This window comes from Pelecanus crispus, chromosome 5, assembly GCF_030463565.1.
Source record: "Pelecanus crispus isolate bPelCri1 chromosome 5, bPelCri1.pri, whole genome shotgun sequence".
NCBI lineage: Eukaryota > Metazoa > Chordata > Aves > Pelecaniformes > Pelecanidae > Pelecanus > Pelecanus crispus.
The window spans coordinates 56,538,680-56,562,286 of NC_134647.1; the positions used below are offsets into that span (position 1 = coordinate 56,538,680).

General features: G+C 40.8%; 1 protein-coding gene across 2 annotated transcripts in view; it reads right to left on the reverse strand.

Moving 5' to 3' along the window:
• Nucleotides 1–23,607, reverse strand: part of ATF6 (activating transcription factor 6) — an 80,501-nt gene that overhangs the window by 55,587 nt on the left and 1,307 nt on the right. The window contains exons 3-10 of one of the 2 annotated variants that reach the window (XM_075710600.1): nucleotides 22,840–22,927; nucleotides 22,408–22,502; nucleotides 21,788–21,917; nucleotides 21,334–21,540; nucleotides 18,575–18,795; nucleotides 13,201–13,386; nucleotides 12,720–12,811; nucleotides 773–916 (exon numbers count right to left, since the gene is read on the reverse strand). In XM_075710600.1, the coding sequence (XP_075566715.1) occupies nucleotides 773–916; nucleotides 12,720–12,811; nucleotides 13,201–13,386; nucleotides 18,575–18,795; nucleotides 21,334–21,540; nucleotides 21,788–21,917; nucleotides 22,408–22,502; nucleotides 22,840–22,927 (1,163 nt within the window). Of the gene's footprint in view, nucleotides 1–772; nucleotides 917–12,719; nucleotides 12,812–13,200; nucleotides 13,387–18,574; nucleotides 18,796–21,333; nucleotides 21,541–21,787; nucleotides 21,918–22,407; nucleotides 22,503–22,839; nucleotides 22,980–23,607 lie in introns of those variants that run through there. The other variant, XM_075710603.1, reaches the window with a different exon arrangement.

Sequence of the window (23,607 nt, forward strand, 5' to 3'; positions counted from 1 at the left end):
TACATTAGAGCTTTCTGCACATCTGTGCCTGGCTTTGTTCAACCAGCCAAAACACTCTACTGGAAAGGGACAATCTGACAGGATAAATCTTGTAAGGGGAAAACATGAGCTGGATTAGCCAGACTTCAATCTGGAGACAATTATATGTTCACTTATGCACTGAATGCTAGAGATCTAGGAAGCTTGAAAGCAAGTATATAATTAAATAATGGGTAAGCATAAGGATGGACTGAGAGATTCCTAAAAAAGTACAGTGCTAAGTTCAGAATATGTTCTTAATCGTGAACTTCCCCAGTCTTCTCTTGAGCAACTAAGAAAAGAAATACTCCAGCTTGAAAAGTAAGAAGAGAGAGATAATATGACACATACCATAACTATGCAAGCTAAAATAGAGATCAGGGAAAAAAGCAGACAGATGGAGAACTGGAGAAGGTAATGAAAACCTCCATAACATACACTTGTTTATATGCTCTCTTCTACCACACTGTCCCTAACACCATACAGCATAGCCACGTATACACTTCTGAAGCTATGTATTGGGTAATCCTGGAGATAAAACATCATATTCATTTGAAAAACAACCTGGTAAACTTTGTTAAATAATAAAAAAAATAAAAGAGATCAGCTTTCTAAACACTGTGTTTGTAAACTCAGTTGCTCTGTAAGAGCAGCAATAACACTGGCCAAAATGGTTAGCTAATGGAAGGGCAGCGAGGTCTAAAAGCACCATTGCCCTCTGCTACTTAAAATATGTTAAAGGTTTTCATCTCACCTATTACTCTTCTTGGGAATTATGTCCTCAGGTATTTTCTGAGCTGTGCTGGACTCCTGGCTAGCTGAGAACTCCAGAAGATTTCTGGTCCGGTGGCTGGAACTCGCACTGGAATCAACTCTGTTGGGATCCTTTTCGAATACACTGGAAAAAATAATAACCACAGCAAAACGTATCACTTTATTGTAAGGTGTTAAATACTCAGGTGGTTAAGGTTCTGGCTGCTGCTATGTTACACAGATAAGGTTCACATCATATCTAAGCAAAAACATGATGTCTTGTGTCATATTACTGTCATTCAAAGCATTAGTAGACAGAAAAGCAAGTCTGTTCTCTTCTTCAGCTTTAATTCTTCAAAGGATTTTGATGCTCTGATTTTCCTGTTCCCCCATAAGCTTCACCTGATGAAACGAGATCAATCTGTTTGTAACCTAGATCTGCAGGCATAAGAAAATTACCTATATTTAAACAAAAGTATCCCTGAACTTTAACTTTCATCAGCCTCAAAGCACAATTGACATAGTTCATATGAATACAATATGTAAGGAAAATATAGCTACCAGTTTCCATGCAGCTGCAAGCCTGGAATATTATGCCAGACATCTAACAAAACCGTACACAAACTTATATATGTTCAGTTCTACTTGGATTTAGAAACATTGGCAGGACTGACAACCACATCTACATAGTAGCAGCAGGCCATGGTCCCAGATACCCTGTTGTCCTGGTCTGTGCTTGCACTGATTAATGGGTCTTCCCCCTGGGGGCTGCTCAGCCAGCCAGCCATGCAGCACGGGAATGTCTGCGCTGCTGTCCATGCAAAGCAAGGTAGCAGCATTTCACATGTGAGCCGGAAAAATGACCAGACAACTGCTATACAAGATCAACTGCATCCTAGTTCAGAAGGGTGATTTACAAGTGAGAAATCCTGAAAGCACAAAAGCAGTACTTCAACATATCCTCTCCAGAGGCTAGCTTTACTCTTTCGCAAACATGGCTGCTTCCTGAAATATGTATATTCACAAAATCAAGTCCTAACCTTCTTAGCTGACAACAGCAGAGCATCACCAGCAGCAACAGAGCGAAAATACAATACAAGACCCCAGCATGCCGATGAGATTTTTGCCGCGCATGTTGATCACTGACTACGGAGTACATTTTAATTCATGCCCCACCTCTCCTGTGTAGCAGAGCATAAACTCTGCAGGGGAATATCGCATTTTCCCATTTGTTACATGGCATCGCTTTGCAACAGGCAATAAATACAAATGGTAATAACAGAGAAAGGCAAGAACTAGAAAGGAGAGCAGATTAAATAGTCCACAACTAAGCAGAAGGTACACAGACATAGCTGCCTAGCAATCCCCTCTCTTTTGCCAACACATCTGCACTCCTGTTAGCAGTAACCCGGGTCTCCCTGTGAGTAACTGTGTCACGTTCTGCAGAACCGCTGGAGCCAGGGCAGTCCCAGATCCAGGCTGATGTCGCTTGGACTGCCTCCTCTACTTCAGGTTTCCAGGCAGCAGCACAGAATCAGGGCAGCAGAAATGCTCCAGGCTCTGTTTTCACTAGTGACAGTGGGCAGAAAAGTACTTACAGTTTCCTTACTGTATATGTACACTAGTATCCCAATGTCTCATTGCTTCTACTGCATAGCATGGAAAGCTGGATGGTTTATTCACAGCCTCATCCATCAGGCAACACCAGGCTATCCAATTTTACAGAAGCAATCTCCACTATCTACTATATTTTTGGAGATTGTGTTTCTTCCAATGAAAGCATCAGCACAGCTGGCAGCATCTCAAGCCCAGAACCAGAGCTCAAAACTAAGGCTGATGCTTAAAGGGATGCCACATGTTCCTGCTGGAAGTCACTCATCTATGAAATGTCTCATCTCTACCTAATTTGGAGCCATGAAAGCTAAAAGTATATGGAAGTTTAGTCATGAAACCAAGAATATCCATCAGAAGATCTGAAAGTTGTAACTCTCCTGCAAACTGTTTCTCCACAGCCTGAAGTGTACCACCCATCCAGTGTGTTGATGGACCTACTGGGCCTGGCGTTTTATCCTATCCTACTTCTCTCCTTTCCTGTTCAAAATGACACATTGAACCAGAGAAACTTTCCATGTAATTATTTAGTTAAAGCTGACAACAACCTAATCAGTAGAATAGTAACAAATCTGCATTTTTCCATGATGGTTCTTCCTTCCTATTTGCTTCATTCTGCAAAGGCGATTCTTGTTATTTCACATTCCAGCTTAGCTTGAGGCAAAGTGCCACATGCAACACACTGCTACTCCAGTTCACCCTGAACTCTGAATAAAAAGAAATCCAAACCAAGTCCATCAAGAATGAAGATAAGCACCACCCTGTAATCACAACTATTCTTCAGTTTTTGTAATTTAGTTGTCTTAGCTGTACAGCCACTCAGAACCACACACACCTCATTTTATTATATCAGCTTTAATAGAGACAAAATGTTTATTTTTACTCTTCTCATGCTTAAAACACCTTAATCTTTTCATCAAAATTAAAATTTCACTTTTGTCAGCTGCTAAGTATGGGATGTTTCAACCTGAAAGAAGATATTTTCAGCAGCAAAAGACAAAGGAGGAGGCAAACAGAGTATGTTTTGCCATCCTTACAGGCATAAACCATGCCTCCCACTTCTGAGAACATGGGCACCAACTTGAGGACAAATATGGCATTATTTATGGTATTTATTCCAATTCCTTTCCTTTATGAGAATTGTTATTTTTCCACAAAATGCTTCTTTTGGAGCGGGGGTAGCAACAATTTCTGCCTTAAGCTACATGAGCTACATTTGCCTCCCCTTTCCTATTCGTTTTTTAGAACCTTGAAGATGATCAAAAGCTTCCTTCTCAAAATCTCAAATATGATAAAAAAAACCCCAACCCTTCCTTGCTCCTTTGGTTTGTGGCAGTGACCCAAAACCAGAAGAACTTTCATTTTGTATACGGAAAAACCTCACAACTTGAAATACGGCCCTGCTTCCACCTTCTAGTTACTTGGGGAGTTTTGTTATTTTTTTCCCCATCTGAATAGAAGATGGTGTAGTTCTGTTGTATCATTTCTTCCCCTTCCTTTCTCCCACGAGAGGTCACTAACGGTCTATATCCTTTGACTTCTCATTCTCAAAGACCTTGCCTTGCCAAGTGGGTACATGAGGGTATGACACAGGATATCAGAAATATTCCTCCTTTGACATCTCAAATTGACACAGAGGGGAAAGCATGACTTAGGACCAAGGAATCCCTTTAGCAGCTGGGATGAAGGATGGCCCTCTCCTGCAGAGCTACATCTGGAAACACCTGCCCACTGAGGCATACTGAGCTTTACAAGTGCTAGGCAGAACAGCAACAATACAAGCTGGAACAGGAAGGGTCTACAGAGCAGATCCCAACACCATGACACTGAAGATGAAGTCAATATTGAGCATTTAAAAACATCATGTAGAAGAGGCTAGAAACAGTGAAAAATAAAGGTAGATGATCCCATTCAGAAGGAAAAAAAGCTTCTGAAAAACAGTATTTTCAGCTAAGATATCAATAGTTGCTTAAAAAAATGTTTTAATATGACAGATAGTAAAAGCATGGACAATTTTTTCATTCTGTTGGGCTACAAGATGAAAATTTGGAAAAGAAAGAGCACTTCAGCATATCTGCCCTGAGGAAGTCCTACTATTTGCAAGAATTGAGTTACTACACCACATTAAAAGTCAAGAAAGACTGAAGCCGAGAAATGGCTTTACTGGCAAGATGATCAGTTAGAAGTTGGAAGCTGGAGCTTTTTCTGTTTGGTCACACTTACACACCTGGGGTGCCTACTAAGGCTTTGCAGCCTGCATTTGGACATCCCAGATACCATGAGCATTAAAGGGTTTTCACACAGTCACAAACACCTTGTCCAAGCTGGCTGAGCTATAGGCTTGTTTAAGATGCAAAACCAGATCCAAGGGAAAAAACAAAGAACCACTAAATACTTCATACAGATGTCTGTTCAGAAGTGTAGATAAATTTGATTATAGGAGGGAAAGAAAAGCAACACTCCTGTCACGGTTTCTGCAGACATTCAATGGCACCTGATATTTTAGCTCTATTTTTACTTCTTTGGTTTGAATGTCAGTTTGATAAATGTGAAAGTAAGTCTTGCCAGGAGCCCAAACTAAATTTCATTTGTACTTCTGGCTGAACAAACCCTGTGCACTTCAACTTTTGAATACTGACGTTTAAGTTGTACAGTAATTTGTACATGAAAGCCAATAGTGATATCATAAAAAAGAGTTTTCTGGGGACAGAACCATCTCTGAATATGAGCTGGGATGTTTCCAACAGGCTAAAGTTGACATTGCAAGGAGACACCAACCGAGGACCTTGTCCTCTTCCTAACTGATTCCAGACAAGGCTGCCACAGTGCCAAACGCTCTCTGGAAAGTTTTTCTCATTTCTTACTCCCGATGAGGGCACCATCTGCCGACAGCAAGGCATCACCTTCTCCTGCCAGGCTGCTCCAGAGCTATCTTCTGCAAGTGCTGGGCTGGTGAGAGAAGCCCAGCCTCTTTCCTCTGCTGGGAAAGATGAGGAAAGCAACCCAAACTGGAGGGACAATCTCTGTTTTTCTTGTGTTTTGCCTTCTTTAAAAAACAATTTATTTTTAATAAAGCCATTAGAAAAGAAAGGAAGAAAGCAAGTATCAACACCCAGAACATTTATTTTTGCTTAGAAAACTATAAACAGCTATTTGGAAGTGGGCTGGCCTTTATTGCCAAAGCTTGGTCAGGCCTGATGCAAGTAGTCTCAACTGCAATGTTCATCCAGGGCAAAAAACTTTCTGTATTTCACTCCCAGCCTGGCAGATGAACGCATGGAGAAAAGGGTAAGTTATCAGCGAGTGCATCTGGCATTCTGTGCAGGCTCTGCAGCTACACCAGCAGCAGCAGGACAAGGCAAGCCAGCACAGCCAGACCAAGGCACAACTCTGCCAGGATGAACATGTGGCTGTGATCAGTAAAGGAAGGAAGAAGGAATCACTTCCTGCTCCTGCAGTTGTAGTTTGTAAGAAAATCAAGGGTATTCAATTTTATTCAAGCACCAACCTATCAAGACAGGTTCTGAAAGGTCTGGAACCTGAACCCAAGTCCAAATTACTCAACCTGTCCTTTTCCTCTTGATTTCTCTCTCTCTCTTCAAGGAGAAACTACAACACAAGAACAAAGGTGAGCTACAGAAGCAGTTTTCTAGCTTTGGGTCATCTCCAACACAAATGTATACTCAACTCAGCATTGAAACGTATTCTTTCAGTGTCACAAACATTGAAATAAGCTTCCCATATTAGAAGTCTTAAGAGCCACAAATGTCTTCCGGAACTTCTGCTGTTTTTGCTAAAACACTCAGAGGGCTCTCTATTTCCTTGGCAGCCAGGAGCACGGCCCTGTTGCATGCCTCCTGCACTCATCCAATAGTTTTCTCTTCACATTTCACCAGTTCCTCTCTACTAGCGTGTAAGAAATCTACTATTAAGATACAAAACATCATTTGTATGTATGTTTGTTAGCATACTTCAGGTATACACCACATTTAAGTCTATTAACCTCCTAAAAGATATATGGAAGGCTATTGAGGCTTGCAAAAAGCAGAGAACCAATCCTTTTCTATCCTTCACTGAGTGCAAAAAAAGCCCAGGATTGGATGTACTGAGAGTAAGAAACTCACCCTGTTGTACAGCCCACAATTTGTGGTTCTCTGTTCTCAGAACATCTTTTAGAAATGCTTTAGCAGTCGGCACAAGTTTGGACAACACTATCCAACCTGCAGCTGAAGGAAATCACAGGCCATGGGTACAATGTTTAATGCTCACAGTTCAGGACCACTCCCAGATCAGGCACTAGCTCAGCTGGAAGGCAGCAATGGCCAAGCAGGGAGCCTGGCTGGGAAGTTCCCCCTCCATTACACTACAAGCCATCAACAGTTTTAACTAACCTGCCCGACATCGCACTGGAATGGTGTGAGGAAGGAGCACACACACAGTCAGGAAGAACTGTTAATGCAACAGAGGAAAAAAAATAAAATACTGGGTTTTCAGTTGCTAGTCATTGCCTTTCATTTTAGGCAGGCGCCAGGCAGATGGCTTTAGTCTGCTTAGCACATATTACTCAAGCGGACATTTGGGGTGTTTTCAAACATGCCATGACGCTGCTCAATCTCAAAACTGAGCTCACCTCCTAGGGCAGCACAATGGTGAGATCCAGACCATACTGAGACCTTGGCCCAGGACTGGCTGCTGTGGGTGGGATCTGCACTGACAAACCTAAGCACACAACATACAGCTCCAACATCTCCGCAGCAACACAACACTTGTGGCATGCGATGTTATGGTAACAAGATTAGCTCCTTTGCCCACAAAGCTAATGCTCCTTTTAAGGGAACTACAAAATTATTCTCTAATTTTCTGACATCCCACCACTGAAGTATCCCTAGGCTCCTGTCTGCCATGAAATGGGTCTATTTCTTTAACCAAGGAGTCCAGCAATAAGGCCCAAACAATAGCAAACTTGTACGAAAACACTGCTGAATGCACCAAACCTCAGAATAACCCTGCTCTCCCACACACCAACTCAAGATTGCTCAGCTCGAGTAAGGGCTCCAAACCATACTGACGCCAATACAGGTGTGCTCAACGGGTGGTGCTTTCAGCAGCCCAAACCACGTGTGCTCCAAAAGTTCAGCAGACTACACTAGTACTGACTAGCAGCCTGCAGACTAGGTGGGATGCTAATCTGGGTGCTGGTGAGAGACTTGTGTTTTGCGTACTTCATGCTTACAAGCAGCAGATCACGGCAGCATGCAGCTGAACAACCCCTGGGTGATTTACTCATTTTTAATAAAAGATGATTAATCTTATCACTTCTGCGTTTTTTCCTAACATTTGTGCTACCGATCTAAGAAATGGGACACACCCTTAAGTCTTTCAAGAGTCAAAAAATCACTGCTTCTTCATCTGTTGCAGCCTATGACAACAGCAGAAAAATCACACTTCTCAGCTACCCAGGCTGGTGTCTTTATTTGCAGATTGTTCAGTGGATCTACATTTTTAATAGACTATTCAGTTTCCAGGATAGTCCTGGACAGTAGAGGAAAACCCATCAGGATACTCTAGAGAGGAGCTGCAATGAAGTCTCTACAAAAGCCCAGCAATTCTAGCATAGCTGCTGTAGGTCAGCAGGACACAACAGATTTTGAAGCACTAGCTTTACTTAGCTCCATCAATCACCACCTCAGTCATCCTTCACCACAAATACAGCTTAAGAATTTCTGATTACATCACCAAGTCTGTTCTTCCAGTTTGAAAGGGGTTCCAGCTATATAGAGATGGCCAACTTGTAAGAAAAAACAAAATTAATTAAAAAAACCCAAAAAAACCAAAACACAGCACCTTCTCAAACCCCCTGTTCTAATCTCTTCACAGATCTGCCTTTCCTCTCTCCAACTTCTTTTTTTTTTTTTTTGTTTTCTCTCCACTAAATATCTGAAATAGTAGTTAGGACACATTCTGGCTGGTTGACATCTTTATAAATGCTCCAAGACTGCTGTTAGGTGATGACCACCATGTAAGCTTGAGCAGACTGATTAGGGGGAAAAAAAAACTAGTTGAACATTTTTCATAGCCAAGAAAGTAATGCTAGGGCCACTAGCAAGTACCTGGCTTACAGGCTTTGCTGCTACTGCCCCAAGAAGCAAGCAGAGATGCAGAAAGTTTACCTTTTGCATCTTCTGTGATCCTTCTCCCTTCCCTACTTTTTAAACATTATTTGGGTTAGTTTCTTGCAAATATTTCGCTATCACATGTAGGACTTGCATTAAAAAACAAACAGACACACAGGCAATTTATATTCAAATGGCAACCACGAAAAGAAACATAAGAAAAAGATTCCCAAAATAAATACATGGATTGTTTAGGCTAGAACATGTGCTTGGCTTCCACTTGTTTCAACATTGTTTGGGCTTGTTTAACACATTTTCAGATCTGGTTAGTACCCAGGCACAGTAACACAAATATGGAAATTAAACGAGAAGAAAAAAAAAAAGGCACCTAGGAATTGTAACAGTCTGAAAATTTTCAGATTTCATGTTGTAGGTGATAAAAAATGCAAAGCTAATTAGATATTTCTTAATACCAGAAGTCAGAAATCTTTCAGGGTTGCCGTGCCAGCTGAGAACACAGCCACGCTGACTGACACTGACTCTCACAGAAGGCAAGTGCGAAGGCAGGAGACACTGCCTCCCACAGGTACCTGCCTCCAGATGTGGTGGTTCCAGCTCCCAACCCTGCTGCATGCCAAGGTTTGTGCGCTCACTGCCTTTTGTGCAAACACAGTGGGTTGCCAGTTCCTGTCTTGCACCTCATGGTATGTAAGACTCGGGCAAGGGGGTGACCTCTTCAAGGAATTAAATCAAAATGTACCCTTTTCCCTTCATACACCTCACCAATCATTCTTAAATAATAATAAAAGGAAATTTTTATAGATGTTAAATCCAAATCCAAATAATTCACAAAGATTACAGAATAGTTCATTGACACACAGATGGGAAATTGCTGGACACCTTTCTTCTAATATAAAGCAAATAGATTAAATAGAAACTTCCACTAATAGAATTCCTGCTAAATTACTTCTGCTTTTAATAATTGGAAGTTTCAGTCTTCTATACTAATATCAACAAACCCAAAAGAGTTTAGTAACACAGTACTATGTAATGCAGGATTACCATTAACTCTATACAAGCCACTTTCATGACCAGAAAGTATTCAATTCACATTTATATTTAATTCAACTCATATTTTTTTATCAGAGATAACATGATGCCATTTCTAAGACTGAAGGATGTTCTGAAAAGCTTGTTGGCAATTAAACAGACTGGACTAGACTCTCCCCCCAATATTTTCAAACAGATTTCTTGGGTCAATACACCAGCTTCCCTACCAGACTTTCAGACCCACTCCCATATTTTCATGTTCAATGTTAACAGATTACCCACACACATAGTGTATTTGTCAGCATGAAAAAATGTGTCAGCAGAATAATTTTATCTGCTAAACTTGTTTGCCAAGGGCTGCCACATCCTGGACTGCTTCTCATAATCTCAACAGCATAATAACAGCAGAACAGCACAGCCTCAGAGTCCTCCATGAAACATCACAAACATCTCATAACATATATACACAGTCAAGAAGACTTAAGACGAATAAACAAAATTATGTGTGAACCAGTGCAAGTACAACACATATCCACTAATGCAGAAGAAAACATAGAACTAACTACATGGCCAACCATCCAGATGTTTTTTTGTGGGATGCCAAGTGCCCAAACACTGCACTGCAGCTCTACTGACCTGCTCCAGCCACAGAGGGTTTGCAGGACTGCCGGTCCTTCAGCTTCACATCCCTGTCCCCAAACAACCCAACCACTTCCCTGCCTTCTTTGATTTGACAGAAATAGGCAGTTAAAGAGAAAACCTATATATCTGTTCTTTTCTTTTACCTCTAGCCTTCAAAGAATCCTATCACTTCCGATTAAGAAACTGAGAAGCATCTTACAATAAGGCCAGCTAAGGGAATTTCAAAGTCTGCTACAGAATTTAGGGGGTGACATGCTCACATTTTTGCTTTTTTTGGATGTCACACTCTCTTTGCAATGTTTTTTTGGTTTTAAATAGTAAATATTCACTGCTAATATGTTTGAATCAAAACATCCTGTGCCCGAACGCTGTCATACCTCCATACAGGCATGCAAGAGAAATGATTTCCTACATAGGAGAAATGGCAACACCATCACGAAGTTTCAAATCAGATTTATCTCCAGTTGACCACTGCATAGAAATTAGGTATTCCACAGACAGCTAACTCAGGGGAAAAAAGTACTTTTGCTGAACTATAAGCTAGCATGTATATTTTAACATAGGAAAAGAAAATCCTTATTTCTGTAAGAGGTTGCAGAGACTGAAAAACTTCACATGTATGGAAACTTCTGTTGTTAAGGACTAAGCAGAATAGCAATCATTACTATCACGTTTGTGGAGCTACCATTCAGTGACACCTCTATAAAAGGAAGAAAATGCATATGGGAGGAGTGAAATCTTAAGTAATGGTTTGTATATCCCACATTCTGGGCCTTCCAAAGGGTATTGCACAATCAACATTCACACCACCTTGATAGTGTCTAGAATTTTAATTGCAGTGTAAGCATTTATTCTGCTAGGGGGAAAAAAAAAAAAGCAGCAAGATAAGAGTAATTCCTTGCAAATTTGCAATTACATTTCTCCTAACTGCCTAAATTGAGTACTGATGCAGACCACCTAGTTCTGGCACAACGATTACACTGGCATGCTCAGCCAGACATCCAAGAATTTCTCATTGCTTTATCTACTTTATTAAACATCAAACAGGCCAAGAAATTAACCCTGTCACATTTCTATAGTTACTGATTGTTGCAAAGATATGAACACAAACTGACCTTTCAGTCTTTGACAGCAACTTCTTGCCATCAAGCTCAACGCCTTATTCCTGGGGGTAGAGAAGCTGACATGGGAACTTTAGAGAACTGTGGTAAAAAGACTTCCCACTCACCTTCTGTATGTTTCCAAGCTTCTCAAAACTAACAAGAGCTTTATGCATCCCAACTCCTCCCTGTAATGTGGAGGCAACCAAAGTTTCTTTCAGCTTCAAAAAGATTACTGGTCATATTAGCTCTCATGAAGAACAGTGCCTCTCGAGTGAGTGGTAATGCTTGCAAATGCAGATGGGATGTACAAATCAATAGCTTAGTATCTGGAAGTTGATTTTTCTGCCTGGCAGTCAAAAATCCCAATACAAACCCTAAACGCACTAAGAAACCATCTACCTTAAAATCATCTGTATCAAAGTAAAATTATCGGTTGGATTTCACTGCCTGAGGTAAACAGTATTTGCAATAAGTGCAAATACTTCAAAAGTAATTTCAGCTTCAGCAAATTTTCTAGTGTTATTAAAAATACAAACACCAACATTGTAAAAGTTTATCATAGTCAGAAACAAAGTCTTCCTCCTGATTTATCCCATCCCATTCCTTTAGCTTGACTGGGGTTTTGAGGACAAATGGAGACACTGCTGACTAGAAATCTATTGAAATATCCTCTCCTTTTTCAAAAGTGAACAGCTTCATATATAAGGTCCTTATGTTCCAAAGCCAGGTTACATAGACAGATATGTGCAAGAAGTATCCCTTTTTAGTCTCCTCTCTTCCACAGATTTCTTTATAAAGTGTCTGGGAAGTAATGCAGCATTTCCTTCCTGCTCTCTGGTTCCTACACACCACTAATACACTTTGAACAAGAGAGGTTTTTGATTACCACTTCAACTAATTAAGGAGAGGGAACAACCTCTTCACCAGATCTAAAAGACAAGTAATACAGGGCTTACACTGTAATGAGGAAGATTGTGGCTAGACACATCTAATGGTCAGGACTGCAAGGCACTGGAACAAACAGTGGGAATTCCTGCACCAGGTACTAGAAGCAGCTTAAATGCATAGCTATTGAGATTAGCACATGTATAAACAAGCAGTCTGTGACTTTTTTCCTAAAAGGATTCTAAACACAGCTCTTTAATCTCTTCAGGTATAAATGGAAGAAACTGCTGTACGCTGCCTTGATTAACAAAACACCAAGCCAAGAGAAACTAGAAGCACAAAATCCATCTCTTGTTGCCAGAAGAATTCCAAGAGAGGAACCGTTACACAGATAAGCCTTCCCCTACGCAGGAGGGGAGTAAAGGACAGAAGTCAGGTTTCAAGCTCAAGGCTTTAAAACACAACACGGCCTGTATTAAAGATTCAGACAAAAATCGCAGGACAGCAAACTCGCTATGCAAAGAGGAATTCCTAGGGAGCTTACCTCAGTGGACCATAATTCAACATTATGAAAGCCAGTATCACCATCACACAGAGGGTCCTTCTCTTTGGAGATGATACTTTGAGCTTCTGGTTCTAGACAGGAAAAAACAGAGAAGACATGCAATAAAAAAGGGGCACAGACATGCAAAGGTATGACAGGACCCGAATTTTATACTTGCCTAAATATGTATGAATACACCCCAGGACTACTTAAAAGTCTTTTGTTTGTACATTATATTCAGCTTCTATCCAGCCTATCTTCTCAGTGAAATCTTCAGAAGCACCATGAACAAGGAATTAAAAGTCAGCTAGATAATGCAACAGTTGTTCTGTCCTACAGTTGGTGAAGGTCCTGCTCGGAGTGGGAGATTGGGCTAGAAACTCCCAAAGGTCTTTCAGTTACCATTGCCATGATTCTTTTCAAGTGCCTTCCACCTGAGTAACTGTCTTTATTATATCAGGTCTTCACCACAATCTCTTACCTCCAATACCACTTCATCCAGCTGCCTCTTCAGTGTGCTATTTTCTTTCTTGAGTTTCTCGTTCTCCAATAAGGCTGCCTCCAGCCTCGCCTCCAGTCCCAACATGTATTCTTTCTTTTTCTTCCGTGACTGAAAGGCTGACTCGCGGTTTTTGATCATGCGCTGCTGCCTTCTCAAGACATTCACCTGGACAGACAATATGGAGGCCTGTTAATGATCCACAAGTTAAAAGTGCCTCTATTTCGTGCATAATTTCTGCTCCTCTACTTTGTCAAAAGTCTGCATAGATAGCTTCCTGCACTCTTCTTCAAATGAGTTGAAATGTTCAGCAGAGACAACTAGGAATCATGGTACACCTCCAAGAGTTACAGCTCATGGGTAATGAAAAAACAGGTCCTGCACTGTCTCTGTTTTCTCCGGTATTCTCAACCTGCTATGTGTACGGACACAAAACGTATACTCGAGCAGCAGTTTGATTTGATCACTGAAATCACAAAGACTGAAAATACTTATCTACAGGTCTGCAAGACAGCAAGAATGTCTTTCACCTTCACTTTACCACCCGCCATTTTATAGGCTACAACCAGTCATCTGTTTTCTTAACTGTTAAGTCCTACGTTTTTTTAGTCTGTCCTGTATGGAAGCCATTTCCACACTGATTACACCTGTTTCTGTACCCTTTCCAGCTCTGCTATACAGTTTTTGAGATTTTTAATACCGTTGCTGACCTCAAATTGCACATTCTATATGTATCAAGTACTTACATGGCAGTTTAAACGCAGTCTCTGGGAGCATCTATACTAGCATTTTAATTCAGATCAGGAGTGTCCCTTTGATGCACATTTCCTGATTGTCCCACTTAATATGCTTTGGTTCACATCACAGAACAGTCTCTGATAGAGCACACAAACTGGATTCCTTCTGGATGAAGCTAAACCAGCAAATATACTCCAGGAGGGCACATAATTCACTCCAACCACTAGCAGGCATTCAGTCTGCAAGACCAGACCAGGACAGTTCAAAGTAACCCCTCCCTATCCTCTAACAGTCTTGATGACTCTGATTTTTTTTTCCCCAAGTCTATCATCTTTTACCACTTACTCATTTGTGGTTTACACTGAGCGGGACAACCTAGACTGAAAGCATCTTGCTGCTGACAAGGATAACGATGATCGATACTGCAGAGCTATACAAAACTACTTGAAATCCTGAGTTTAAATACTACTCTGTTGATTTCCTTTCCCTCACAGATTAGCAACAGCAACTCCGTTTTTATTAAAACAGAAGACTTCCATCGCATTATTAAGCTACAACAGGATGTGCCTTAATGATGTTTACATTGAAAGAGAACTGAATGCTCTATCTTACACAGACCTGAATATCTTCCAGTAGCTACCAACACATGCACTGGAGTAACCTGTATCTATCTGAGCATGAAAGCTAAAGAAAAAAGATGAGAACTATTCTAGAAGTTATCAGTCTAGGAAAAAATAAACAAGTCACACAACAGTAGCATTAACAAACTCAGATAGTGTGCTCTGGTTAAGGTCTGGCTGCTTAAAAAACCTGAACCATAGCTTTCTGACTCCCTCCCTGCATATACCCGCACACAGACAATACGTTGCTCTAGGGCTTTGGCGTCTGCAAGAAAAATTGGCTGCAGGCTGTTTGAAGAAGTCATTCTTCTTCATGATACTACAGTCTGGTGACAAAGACTAAGAAAACACGTTACAGTGCATTAACATTTTGGGCTGTCTCCATGTTGATCTAATTGCTTTCTCTAAAGATAATTTATTATATGTCTAGTCTGCTGCCATGAACAAAAGCCTGTGAAAGTGAAGCTGTTTGTACTTACTCCAGTTTCTCTCTTTAGCAGAGAGTGGAGAAGGAAAAGATTTTAACATATTTTCACTAACACTAAGCTTTGTCTTGAATTTTTTAAGTACTACAATACTTAACTAAAGAAAACTTCTGCAGACATATAAAAACTTTGGGGAAAAAAAGATTCAGGCTAGCCAAGGACTGCAGTGTATAGAACACACCAATTTGGGGCCAGGATCACTTCAACTGTCCAGAAATTAAATAGTAAGGAATGAGCTCATGCAGCAGCTTTGGCTTGAGTTGTGCGATATTCCAAACAAGTAGCTACATTCCTCTTTTTAAAAAGAGGGTTTGCATCATGAAGTCAAACAGAGAAGACCAAATCGTTTACGTCCATTCTTGTTTGCAGAGCTGCTCAGGATTATTCACTATTGGATAGCTTTTGACTAAGCGTCTGGAACCTGTGGCAAATCCACCTGCTTCCCTGGAGGAAACATGGAGCTAAAGCACCAGTGGAGTGTTTGTACGCTAAGAGTACATCCTAACGTACATCTATTGCTGTGTCAGACACTACCAGCTACATTTCAGATGGTATTTATCTAGACTGCCCCCTTTTACTCAGTGTTCTCCAAACGCTGTCAGGAACAGCAGCTCTCCCCAGTCCAATTCAAGGTACTCCGTGCAATAACTGCATTTCAGTCTATGTCACACCAGTTTCACTTCCACTCATTTCTTAAGCTTGCTTAAATGAAACCCAACTATTCATGTCCTTGAGTTATTTTGTTTTAATTAACAATCTCTGAAACAGTTTAAGGTCCTTGGTCAACCCTCTAGTGCTTGCCTGGCTTTTCCTGGGGAATAAGCCACACCTGCACATCTGATCGTACCTAAATCTGATGCAGGAAAGGGAAAGAGTTGTGTGTGTGAAACAGCACAACAATGCTTAAACTCAGAAGCAGTATGGCACTAAGCATTATATAGCTGGCTTGGCATCAAGATAAACATACCCCTTGCTTGAGTATTTTGGTAATCAGAACAGAGAGAGGAGCTACTTTATGTCAGACTGCTTGAGCAACATTGCTTTGCACAAGTGCTGAACAAAGATTAAGCGTAGCAAACACCTCTGCTAACTTCTTTTGCAGCCTCCCTCTTTGTAGGTTGTATTGTATTAATTTACCACTCAAAGTAGTAACTTCTGGTTCTCAGGAAACACAGAACACATTGGCATTAAAATCAAACATTAATCAGTGATGCAACTTTTGCTTCCTGGCTTTAAAAACTACACCACTACTAACACACACACACACACAAGATGCTGTAAACATGAAGCAAAAGGTCCATTGCAAAACCTTGCTTCCAACAGTACTAACTATATTCAGATTGTCCTCTGCCTTCAGAGTTTTTACAGAGTCATGCACTTTACAAATAAACACTGCTACCTCAATTTAGTCTTCCAAACAAAACTCAGTTCTGAGCAAAATTAAACCTCCATTCTAATGCAAGCTGTATTTCTAGCACAAGGCAGTAAGAATCACTCCACAGAGTTTTTGGTACACACACTGGGAAAGTCAACAAAGAGCTGAAAGTACAAACCATTTCAACTTTACATTGGCTGGCTTCTTACCTCAGCTTATGAAAGCTGCTATCTTCAAAGATGCATCTTAAATATGGGAATATAAAACCTATGCATTTTCTCTGTTTTTATGAAAGATCTGGGGTTTCTTCTCTCTAACTCAACAGAACACAACTTGACTAATGAGTTTAGTTCATATGAAAATTACCCAGTGTACAGCACCGAAAACAGGATTCTTTAATTGAAATCCACACTTACGTTGAAGTAATTTTCTGTGAACTAATTTTTTCTAAATTTTCAGTATTTTTTTATCAACAGAACTGGGAGGCAGAATTAAATCCTTTCTCACTACAGAGTGGAAACATGAGAGAAAGGCCCTATAAGGACATGACTAAACTGGATTCCCTCACACACCTACCATTTATGTCCTTGTATCATTTAATTGCAACAGGAAAGGCAATCTGCTTTTTTAGTTAAGAGCCTCTTTCCTTCAACCAGAAGAGTGGCTTGCTTAGGCAGTATTTCTTTTGTCCAGTTTCCTAGTGGAAAGTTCTTCACTGGTTTCCTAATGAAGAGTGACCGCACTGAAAGCCTGGCACTTCCCCGTGGCTGGCAAGCTGCGTAAATGCATGCCATCAGGACAAGCACAACGTAGGGCCTCATGCGCACAGCTTGCTATCAGCTGATCTCAGTCTAGTCCATTGGAAGGGCTGAGTGTTAAGCTAACAGTTTATCCCTCCTAAGCCCAAAAGAAAGTCCTGCAGTGTTTCTTTTTATCCTGCAGCATCTGCTTAGATTAGCAAACAAAAACATGTGTTACAGACCTCAAATGACAGCTACATCTGTGCAGATCTGAGTGCCACATGGCATCTACGACAGTCACAAGATGTTTTAACCCTGCTGGTACCGGCTGCATCCCGAGACATTTGTTCTTTTTCAAAGTGCTGTTTCACAGTATATGCCAAAGAGCAGTTCCAACTGGTTTTTCATGTTTCAATAACAACAGGTAAGATGTGCAGCATTTAGGCTGATACCAAGTCTTAAAATTGCCTCCCTAAAACAGCTTCAGGTGGAAATAGCCACACAGCCATCGGTCAAAACAAACAGCTATTCATTACCCCAGCTACACATTTGACTATTGACCGTCACAGATGTGTATATATGAAGTGTGATAACAATAAGGGGGTTTTGTTAATTAAACCTTACATTCAGACAATGGCAAGGTGCCATGCTAGACAAGGAGTCACAAATCTAATGACTGCTGACAGGTCTCTTCCGTTTGGCTTTGCATGGCAGGCAATTATCATTCAAAAATGCATCGCTCTTAACTGGCCTGTCTACTGACAGACCTTTGTTAGCTTCTTGCAGATTCAAGAAGAGGTTTCCATTGCAGTCTGGCTGCTGAATTATTTGTAGCAAATAATTTTTCATTTAAAAATGCAGCCCACACACAAACACAAATAGCGAGGAAAATTTAACATCAAGCTTGAGTGGCAATTCTCAGACACTAGGAAACTGTACAACATCATCCCTCTAAAGAAGCCAGAAGGCACATGCCTTTGAGAAACAGTGTCCCACATTGCTAATAAGCAGGTGACCATACTGCAAAATTTTATGTGAATGGACACCAGTGTTTTCTCCCTCACAATGAGAGATGTGATAGCACCCTCAATTCAGGACAACTGCGCTTGGACAACACCCTGAGAGTTGCACTCTCAGCACTGTCTTCTGTCACAATGCTTGCATAGCTGGTCTGCAACTCCAGGCAGGCCAGCACATATCAAGCTGTTCCTCCCACTCTTTGCCAAGCTGCTGAATTCCCTGTTCACTGCCAGAAATTCTATTGGACAAGCCCAACTACAGCTCTGCCTTCCTGAGACTCTAAAGTGTCCTGGTTCTCCCATTATATCGCACGTGCAGATAACTGAAAACTGTTTCCAAGCTTTGGTTATTAGCTATCATCACACAGTCAGAACTTACATCCAGCCCCATCGCTGGTGTGGTGCTCTGAAGCAAGGGCTTAGTCACTGGTATTTTGCCGCTTGTTGAGCTGTTTCCAGCAGCTGGAGGCAATGCATTCACCGCGTGATTGTGAAGCTGTGTGGTCCCCCCAGTGATGGCAAGGACTGGCTGGGAGGCAGGAAGCACTCCAGAAGCCTGGAGCTGTACCACAGTGGGCTGGGGGAGCACCACTGATTGACCTAGAACACAAGAACAAACAGGAGTGCTCAGCATATGATATGAAATGGATTTGTACATGACCAGTTTGTAGGGGAATACTGATACAGGAGGTAGAAAGCCTTGTTTCCTCTCCTGTCCCGCATGATTTATCTCAAGTCCAATTCTTCAGCATTAGTATATCCCACAGGACAGAAATACAAAAGAAAAAAAAAAAAAGCTCAAAAGTTTTCAGGGCTCTTAGTCCATCCTGCAAACCAAAACCACACATATTAAAGGGACCCACTAAATCAAGCTCTCTCCCAAAACCCGATGGCTTTTCAAAGTTAATAAAAGTCAACACTTGTTAGAAACATTACTCATTTCAGTATTGCTAACACTTGATGCACTTTGAGCAACTTCTTCAAAGAACTTAGCCAGCTTACCTCAATCCTTCTTCTCCTTCTTGTCCATCCCTACTTTACTGATGTATTCAGTAGAAAACTGGCTACACAGAAATGACTCATACTATACAAACCAATTCAGAAACAGCATAGAGAAAGAAGATAAATGAGAAAGAACTATGCAAGTTACACTTTCAAAACATAAGTCAAAGCCTCAATTCACACTAAGACAAGACCAATATTTTTGAAAAATGTCTTACGTGAGAAGTTCTATGCACAAGCTGAACAGAGCTTAAAGAAAAGCAAGCAGAAAAAAATGAGGTAATTTTGACAGAATTTGAAATGGAATTAAAAAGTCGCTTCCAAGAAATTTCAGTCCAACAACTACACTTAACTCAAGCAGGTGTTTGAGTAATATTTTGTTGTCTGAAAACACATGTCTCTCTAGTCCTTTGTAACAGGATGATCTCGCCAGCTTTCAGAAACAGCACATTCCAGCTGAGCATTCCAGCCAAAATGCACGACGATGTATTACAGCATTTACCCAACCTTCTGGAAGGTGAAAAATGAAGTCATTTACCTAGCACCAAGATTTTTTATGTATTACGCGTAGGATTAGATCTGCTTTTTTGCAGGGATAATCTTGAAGACATCGTAAGTTAGTACTACCCTATTTAAGAACCTCAAATGGTGAATTTGAGATTATTTCAACAATTTTTTTAATGCATAAAGTATGTGATGCTCTAAGATCATGCTTTCTCCTTTAAGTTTTTATGAAAGGGACTGTAAAAATATCATTCCTCATGCTCCTTTGAAGATAATAGCATATTTCAAACTTGTAGCTTCAACCTGTCAAGTGCAGGGGATTTTGGTTAACAAAAAAGATCCTTATGTTTTTTGTTATGGAAGCAGCATTATAGGATTTTTAAACACACCATCAGTTAAAGTAAATACATGGCATGGAAATACTTTCCCAAAAGTATTTCTTCTATAGTACCTCACAGAAACTACTCTCCTGATTTTTCTTCAGGGAAAAGGAAAAGCTGATCTTCACAGTACTATACTTATATCCAAAAAATCCATAACCCCAACATTCCTTATTCCAGATGGTATTTTATCAGCTGGAACATCAGAAGGAATAAGAATTAGGTCATGCTGACTGTGCTGACCTGTGTTTTAAGCAGTCCAACAATCTTAGGCATGTTGTAACAAATGTCAGCGTCTCCAGCTTTGGCTTAACTCCTGATGGAAGAGCAAAGTAATGAAGACAAATTTTTCACTACTGCGATAATTTCTAGATAAGTGCCCTTAAGTATTTGTCTTCTTTTCCTTCCATGCCTCAGCGCCTGTACAGTCAACCGCAAGAGACTGCAGCCATCAGGTGGTAAAAACGAGCAACTGCATCTTGCAATTTCAGCAATGCAAATAATGTCCCTACTGCCTTATAGTTGAAGAGTAAAATAATAGCTTGAGATTCAGAAATGAAGGCTCAAGCTACTTCAAAAATCTTTTACAGGGCAACAGGAAGAATGGAGAATTACCAGCGGACAGGAAATCACTTGCCTTTTATTAACATTGGCTTGCAGCTATAAGCAACTATTCTAACCTCTGACATAGCTCTAATTCTTAACAGATTTCACAATATCCTATTTAATGCTGTTTAGTGAGATAAAAAGCCATAACTCATGTTCCCACCATCCTGTGGCAGAGTTTCATGTGGGTAGAAAAAAAAAACTTTTACCACTCGTCCCAAGCTTTCAAGCTTCATTCAAGCCATCCTAACTGATTCTGCTGGATCTTCCTTTGGTTATGACAGAATAGCACTGTAATCACCTTATGCACCACCTGCCATCACAAGTAGAGGAAAGGGCCCCTAGAGATCCTTCCAAATCAGCAATTTTATCTCCACAACTGCCAGTGCTCAGCATAGTCTCTTTTGGTATACTGTCTTCCATTCCACACAATGCCCAGGTGAGTGCTGTTTCTCATAGGACTGTATGAGAGGAATAAGGCCATCTTCTCAGCCTAAAGCTTTTGAGCAAAACATGTAGGACACCTCTCTCTTTTTTTCCTACCCCTCCCATTTCACCTGACAAAGCTAACCTCATTCTAGCGACTGTCCCAAACAGACACAGTGTTTACCCCCAAGACCTGGCTCAGTCATGACAATTCACCTACCTTTAGGAGGTGCTGGCTGGATGTTAACAACTGGCTGATGCTTTGGCAGTGGCACAAGTGTGGGAAGAGTCTGAATAATGATGGTTTTAGCTGGGATGCCAATGTTAGCCTGAGCCTCAGGTACAGCAGGCAAAAGGGGTTTGGGTTGTATCGAAGGCCTGGACGCTGTCTGACCACACCTCTTCAGGGTCCTCGCAGAATTATTTGCTAGGAAAGGAAAAACAGAATTAGTATATTCCTCCAGAAGATATAAAACAATTAATTCAAGCAGTAATAACATGGCTTTTGGTATGGGTTTTTTTTACCCATCTATGACATTTGTTAAAAATAGACATATCTGACCACAAATTCAAGTCAGAAATGACAGGATATACTAGTGTCTGTTAGTTAAACATCTGTATGCAAGACAATACACAGACTATCTGTGGAATCAAAGTAACTCAATCTTTCATACCAGACCGAGAAGTGATGCTGACAGCCGGCTTCTTCCCTCCATCTCCTTCGGGGGATGCAGGGCTTCTGCAACTCTTGCTGTAGAGAGAGATGGGAGACATCTGGGAGCTACAGCTGAAGTCCACATCATCCTGCAGACAGAAAGTGCATGAGATTAATGCTTCAGAAACACATAAAAGTGTCTACTAGCAGTTCAAAGTGTAACAGCCTTTCATCACATCTGTGTTGCTGCTTCAGCAAACAGGAGAAAGGTTTTTTCTGCAGCTTTATTCTGGTCAATGCTAAGTACCACTGAAAACCAAAGAAGCACCTCTCTATCAGCAGAGTGAAGAAGGGGAAGAGACCAGCAACTGCTAGACTTTGGAAAGCATTTTGTTTAGCAACCAGGCCAATACACACAACTGAGGAAACAGAACTGAACGTGCTCTTTTTAGAATGGGTCACAGCAGAAAAGGAAGGAAAACATCACTGAAGGGAAGTTGTTTTTGCAAGGGTTGGAACAATAAGCTGTTTCCACAGCCATGAAGTTGGGTCAGACAAGTAAATCTCTGGGCTTTTTGTTTGCCACAGCTGGTTCTGAATGACTGCTGCTATCTGTGTTACATGGAGGTTTCTGCATACAGGCACATTCTGCACTGGAGAGTCCACAGACGACGGAGAAGGGACTGAACAATTTGAAGTAGCTGGTGATAAGGGTTCTGTCTTCACGCTTGCATCTGCAAGAGGCAGATAAAGAAATTTTATGGTACCAGTGTTTAACAATGGAAGATCAGTAAAGAACACACTGCCCTACACCAGCTATTTAATTCCTGAAGCAAGGCACAGCAGAAAACATAGCAAGATTAAAGATACTAAACAGCCTAGCTTGTAGGGCAGTCCTCACCAGCTGTACCCATCCAACAGAAACACAGCATGACTTCTCATCACAGAGTTAAATGCTGCAGGACATCAAAATAGTTCCACGTAAGTTACCGCTATCCTAAAATTAAAACAGCTCACCCTTGTGGGGTGGGAGGGAATAGTCACACCTGCAAAATACAAATGGTGAATTACCTGCATAAGCATGGCCTGTAATATTCCAAAGATCCGAGTCCCAAGACATCAAATCCAAATCAAAATGAAAGTTATAGAGATCATTTTCCTGAAATGACAGTTCAGAAAAAGAAACAATACAAAAAGACAACATACACTGAAACCACCAGCCATTATGTTCACATTCTTACAGCTCTGGAACACAAAACAAAGCAAAACTATCACTTCAGTTGCCTTGAGGCATGCAGAGATAAAAGCCCTTAAGGGAACAGTTCTCAACTGGACTACACAAGACAAGGCTTCTTTTAAAGCTTAAGAGCTGTAGGAAAGGAGCATACCAGTTTAAGACCATCACTAATTACTGTACTGTTATCAGTAACTTGTAAAGTGAAAGTTCTAAGTCCAGTCACTGAACCACCTTATATAAAACCCAAGTTTTAGCAACTTGTTGGCATCCTCTCCTTCATCTTAATTGAAAGATTTACTTAATGCCCTTCCATCATCAGATCTCAAAGTACTTTATAAACAAAAGCAGTATCAGTTTACCAACAGGAAAAGAGACACAAGGACTGATTTGCTCAAGATCTGCTGGAGAGTATGTATTAGGCCTCCCTATACTTGAATAAACCAACATCATAATCTTTAAAGCCAGGGACACCAGTTTCCTTTTCCAACAGAAAAAAGCGACTAAAATCACTTCATATATACTATTTATTGTATGATCTTTAAAACAGTGATGAAGTTTTTGCTCCATTTTTTCTGCTGATGCAACTGTAAATCTCAGTTCCC